We start from the raw sequence: 6,000 nt of genomic DNA, 5'->3' as shown, positions 1-6,000 counted from the left end.
TACTGCGATTTATTATTATTATTAATTTTATTATTGTTGTTGTTTTTTTTTTATTAAAAAGAGCTATTTTTTATATCTATCCCTCCCCCAAAGATCCAATCACTGTGATCACCTCTCATAGGCATCAGCCTATGAGAGGGATCAGATTGAGAGCCACTCGAGGGGACAGCTAAGTGACAAAGCTGTCCCCTGTGCAGCGCTGCGCTAAATCACAGCGCTGTACAAACTAAAATAACAGGTTTATTTCCCCCCTAACAGCCTGCCAGCAACCTTTGTGGCTGACAGGCTGTTTACGGAGCGGGGAATGTGGGCGCGTGCATTCCCCACTAATCTCCGCCTACAGGACCTGACGCCACTCGGCGTTAGGTGGTCCTATAGCTGGCACCCTCCCATCGCCGATCGGCATTAGGCAGTCGGGAGGGGGTTAAAGCGTACCTGAAGGGAGAAAAGTGCACCTAGAGGGTAATTACCTCGGGTGGGGCGAGCCTCTGGATCCTAAAGAGGCTTCCTCTGTCCTCCTCAGCAAGGGGTTCAAGTGCTAGGACCCCCAAAAGTCCGCTTGTCAGCTGTGCTCTCTGCTTGGGCTCTGGCAGACATAGCTGAGCACGATCAGGTCTGCAGACAGCACAGACACGAGCTATCTGCAATTGCGCAGTAGAGCAGACCCGATAAGGCTCAGCTATTTCCGCCAGAGCATGAGCAGAGAGCCGCTAGTGTACCTGCGCAGTGGCATATGTATAAGTATTGTTCACATTTTCGAGGATTTTATTTACTGCACAAGTTCTCTTTAAAGAGAAAATGTAGTGAAAAAGACGCAATGAATAAGATTTTTTTTTTTTTTTTTCCGTTGTTAAATCTTTCCTCACCCTGATTTACATTCTGAAATTCATCACAGGTGGCAACATTTTTTGCCCTGTCAGGTGCAGCTTTGTGGAATGTTTGTATACTCTGTATTCTGAAGCCAGTGAAAATAATGCCTGGTCTTCCCAGAATGCTCTGGGAGAATTACACATAGCTAAACAGCCTAGGCTAAGCATCACTGGGAGGGTGGAGCTACATGCTAATATACAGCAATACATAGCTATGGGAAGTGTTTTTGATGCGGAAACTAGGAAAATTACTGTAGAAGTGTATCCCGAATAATACATTGCACTGCACTATATGTCACTACAGGGACTCTTTAAAAGGCAAGATTATTTTCCAGGCTCAGTGCAGTGGATGCGAGTGGTTCCTGGGCTTCGGTGGAACATAAAATATTAAAGGGCTGGTTTAACTCTACCCTACTGCAGGCAATATATTTAGAGGCTTGAAAGTGCTCCAGGCCAATTTATTTTAGGACATTTTTTTTTAATTTCTTATTTGTTACATTTTCCCACTTCTAATGATCACTACTGTAATGTGTATCTATGGCCACTTGTCACTAGGGGGCAGTGTGAGGCAATAACAGAGGACTTCTGCTTTCAGATTCTATATTTTCTGCTAGTAGAGAGAGATCAAAGCATTCCAAGAATTTACAGCACAAAGAGTTCTGCCAACAGAGGTCAAAAGCAGTGCACTTATCTCAGACGAGATAACTCTACTGAAGCTGCTAATGGGTTAAAGGAGTCCACCGTTAATGTGAAATAATTTGGTAACATGGCTCTATACATGTTGAAGAACAATGTTCAGCATTGGTATAAGATCACGTATTAGTGGTTTTCACTTACCTTATAAATACTGACAAAGGAGCCAAGGAAAGCCCCGAGCTGGAAGTTCTCCTTGTTGTAAAACAGAGACACCAATCTGGAGGGTTTTGTAAACATGAGGCGGAAAGCGGATGGAATCCGGAGGCAGCACTGGATCAAACACCCAACACTGAACATTCTGATGAAGCCCTGGAAAGAACACAGTTCTCAAATCAGTCAGAGCACAAGTGTCAAAATCAAGGCCCATCTTACCCTCCTTGCAATTTTAGGTGGCCCTTGAGAGCTTAAAAACTGCACCATTGTAAGCAGTAAAAGGACAGCACACACACTGCCTTCCCATCGAGAGAAAGAGAACACCACAGTGACAGCGGTTGAAATGTCACTTTAAACCGGGGCGCGGCAAAAACCCATGGAACCCCCAGGAAAATTGGCATGTATTCTTGTATTCAGCCTTCCCTCCCCAGCACACACCTTTAAAGAGTAGCGCTGCAGAACAGTGTAACATTTACTTGCTCCAGTGCTGCATCAGATTGCTTCTGTTCTTCCTGGCAGTGGCATGCTCTGTGCTTCCATACCACCTTCTCCTGATCACGTGACATGCATGCAGAGCCAGAGGTATGCAGCACTGAGCGTGTGGCTGCCAGGAAGAATTAAAGAGACCTGAAGCAGGTAAATATTAAACTACTTCACTGTGCTACTCTGCATACACAGTCCCCAATCCCCTCCAAGGTCACTATAGTTATACCACTAAGTTTGAGCTTGACACCCCTGAGTTAGATAATATAGGCTGTATAATGAAAACCATTCTGGACTTCCAACCCGTGATAACCAATATGCCTGTTTTGAGCAGAACTCCTGGCACTGCTGCACAAATACATCAGCAAAGAGAATGGCTGGTAGTCATCTCCACTAGAGATGGTCAGAGATGCAAATAATTTAGAGTTGGTGCAAATTTTAGGAATCTTAGAAACTGTGACCAATCAAATACAGCCGCTGATTAGCATCATTGCGACAGTGGTGAAAAGTCTTCATTTTTCAATTGTGGCTACCAAAACCCAACCTAAACCTCAGCTCAGCTCAGCAGGGAACTAAAAGGACAGCTTTGACGGACACAAGAACAGACGAACACTGCACCCCGACCAATCTCAATGAGTCAATAAAACAAGATCAGAAATCAAAATGTCAATTATTTTATTATTCAATTTTTAAAAAGGCAGTTCTTTTTTTATTTGAAAAGATTGGTTCTAAAAGAAAAAGTGGCCATACACACATTGCATTTCTGCCCAATGTGGGAAACAGATGAATCCCTCTCTGATCTGAATAAGATCAGAGAGGGTTTGAATACCCCCCATACACGGCCAGCGATTTTCAATAGATTTCACCATGACATCTATTGAAAATCTACGGAACTGTAGCATTGCACTGTTCAATATTGTGGGTCTACCATCGCTCCCCCCTGCCGCACGCAATCGATGGAACTTTCTCATCTGGTACAATCCTAATTTCGATTGATGTTTGACACAAATCAATTGAAATTACAATCGATGTGGCTCATTGTGTCAGATAACTAATTTGATCATGGAATCTGCAGGTAAAAATCAATGCGTGTATGACCAACTTAAAGGGAACCTAAAGTGAGGCTTCCATGTTTGTTTCATTTTGAGACAATGCCAGTTGCCTGGCTATTTTGTTGATCTCTTTGGCTGTAGTAGTGTCTGAAGCACACATCTGAAACAAGCATGCAGCTAATCTAGTCAGACTTCAGTCAGAGCACCTGATCTGCTGCATGCTTGTTCAGGGTCTATGGCTAAAAGTATTAAAGGCAGATGATCAACATGACAGCCAGGCAATATACATTGGCCTCAATTCACTAAGCTTTTCTCCTGTCTTTAATAACTTTCTAGAGTTATCACCATGGTGTTGAGGCATGTAGTATTCCGGAAACATTTTACCTCAGGCAAAGCTAAGTTAACTCTTCTGTCTTTACGTTAAGGTGAGATCTCTTAAGTTAACTCTTCAATTCTTAAAATAACTCCAGGATTCTAAAGTTAAAGAGAACCCGAGGTGGGTTCTAAGAATCCTATTAGCACACAGAGGCTGGGTCTGCATATAATGCCCACCCTCTGTTGCTATTCTGTCTCCCCCCAGCCCCCCCCCCCCCTCCTGCGCTCTGCTATGTCCCCCAAACGAAACCGCCGTGCTAGCGACACACAGCGTGTCGCCAGCAGGCTGTTTACATGTGCAGCGTCACTCTCGCCGCTCCCCGGCCTCCTGTATTGCGCCACTCCCCGCCCGCGTCCCTTCCCTCCAATCAACGGGGAAGGAAGGGACGCGGGCTTGTCATTAACACTAGTTAAATTGATTGCTTTCAAAATTTCCCTAAATCAATTTTCAGATTTAATCACGTTCAATCATGTAGTTTTCGGGAAGTTTGTCCAGATCTGTCTCACTTGTCTCTGAGCAACTGATAGCGTCTTTGTATTGACAGGCTCGCCAAACTAAATAACCTCTTGTTTCACAAATCTGAGATTACTTCATTAAACGTGAGGAAGAGAAAGAGGTGTTCTAAACATGGCTTTACGAAAATCATAAGACCAATCTGGACCCCACCTTCAATCCTTTAGAAAAGGAGAATGAATTGTCTATTTCATGCAGATAACGGATAAGTGAGTTGAACAGTTGAAGTCAGGCTTATGGCATTTCTTACTCATTTGATTGATGCAACGTCTAGGCCCAATTAGCACTGATAATATTCACTGTCTGGGAACAGGTCCTTGGCCAAGCATTCGAGGTTAACATAAAAGGCCGGCGTTCATCACTTGTAATATATATTTTATTTAACAAAAAGGTCTTCAAAGAAGCACGCCTGCCATCCCTGGCTGCGTTCCTGTACATCTTGTAGCAATTACCATCTGTTTTCCCAACCCGTGGAGGTTTGGACGCCGATAACGTACCTTAACGCAGTAAGAGATACAATTGTCTTCGTAGTGCTTGCAACATCTGTGCCTTGGCCCGTGTTTGCATCTAAACACAAAGCCATAAATCACACGCAAGAATGTGACATGTAAATAAAAAACTTTAATTGTGTATATCGCATAAATAAACATCATTTATCCAACCGAGGTTTTGCCTATATTAGAAAACGCTAAGACATATAGCTACGATAAGCAATTCTGGATGAACTGGGATAATGGTTTGCGTGTGATCTAGCATCAGTTCTGGTATAAATAACCGTACGATCATCACATGGGGAACGGGAGATGGATGTGGAGCCTCATGTATTAAAGGATACTTGACCTTAGATTTTCATTCCACCAGTTGATATAAAATGAAGACGAGATGAATAATCCAACATGAGTATTGAGTACATTACTGATTTACCTCCACCATGAGCCCCTCCACCACAGTTATAAGCAGCTAGCCCAGGACCTCTTATGGAAATAGACCATGCCCACACCACAACCTTCTCCTATGAGGACATCAGCAGGTGTGCTGGTCCCTCTGGTGTCACAATCAAAGCTATCTTCTCCAGACCTTGTACTACAATGGTAGTGTGGTCGCAGCCTAAACTTCAGATAAAATCTAATAACATGCCGTTAAAAAATGACTGATAGGAAATCTAAAAAACTGTTTGACTTACCTGGGGTTTCTTGCAGCCCCCACAGACATCCTGTGCCCACGCCATCCTTCCAAGACCCTCGGCCAAGTGCCTCCTCATCACAACTCTGTGTACGGCAGGGTTCTGCGCATGCGCAGAATGCACCCAGCAATGTGAGCGTGATCAGGGTGTGCACGGCTTGGGCTTGCGCATGCGCAATAGCCTCTGACTGGCCACAACCGGGCAGTTTTCAAGTGGGGCACTGATGGATGCTGGAGGGTCGCGGGAGGATGGAAAAGGCACAGGATGACTGCAGGGGCTGCAAGAAGCCCCAGGTAAGTTAAAGTACTTTAAGTAGTGATAACATGTTATATGGTTGCTAAAGGGGTGGCCGTTTTGCAGTGATAGTCACCAGGGCAGGGCTGGATTTCTGGAAAGGCCACATGGGTCTGGGCCTTGGGCAGCTATTGGCCAGTAGCACGGCCATGCCTGCAATTCTCAAACACTGACACTTGCAGGCAAAAGGCTAACATGACCAAAGGGAAATCCAGACCCAAGTCTCAGGTCACATAATTACTACGGTAGGTAGGAATGTGTGTGTGTACAGGCTTCCTAATGGGCTGACTGAGCAGAACATCTCTTGTTTCTGTCAACAGTGCCCTCTAGTGGCGGTCAGGATTACCGTAGCTGCTATACAAAATGGACATGCAGTAAACA

At 44.5% G+C, this 6,000-nt stretch overlaps 1 protein-coding gene across 1 annotated transcript in view; it reads right to left on the bottom strand.

Moving 5' to 3' along the window:
• The window catches only part of TMEM135 (transmembrane protein 135), a 399,393-nt gene that overhangs the window by 10,942 nt on the left and 382,451 nt on the right, over positions 1-6,000 (bottom strand). Inside the window, exons 9-10 of the mRNA XM_068264859.1 lie at positions 4,640-4,709; positions 1,707-1,874 (exon numbers count right to left, since the gene is read on the bottom strand). Of these exons, the coding sequence (XP_068120960.1) occupies positions 1,707-1,874; positions 4,640-4,709 (238 nt within the window). The remainder of the gene's footprint in view (positions 1-1,706; positions 1,875-4,639; positions 4,710-6,000) is intronic.

Source organism: Hyperolius riggenbachi, chromosome 2 (genome assembly GCF_040937935.1).
Source record: "Hyperolius riggenbachi isolate aHypRig1 chromosome 2, aHypRig1.pri, whole genome shotgun sequence".
NCBI classification, from domain to species: domain Eukaryota; kingdom Metazoa; phylum Chordata; class Amphibia; order Anura; family Hyperoliidae; genus Hyperolius; species Hyperolius riggenbachi.
Note: the sequence above shows the minus strand (reverse complement) of the source record. Positions and strands in the feature narration are given on the sequence as shown.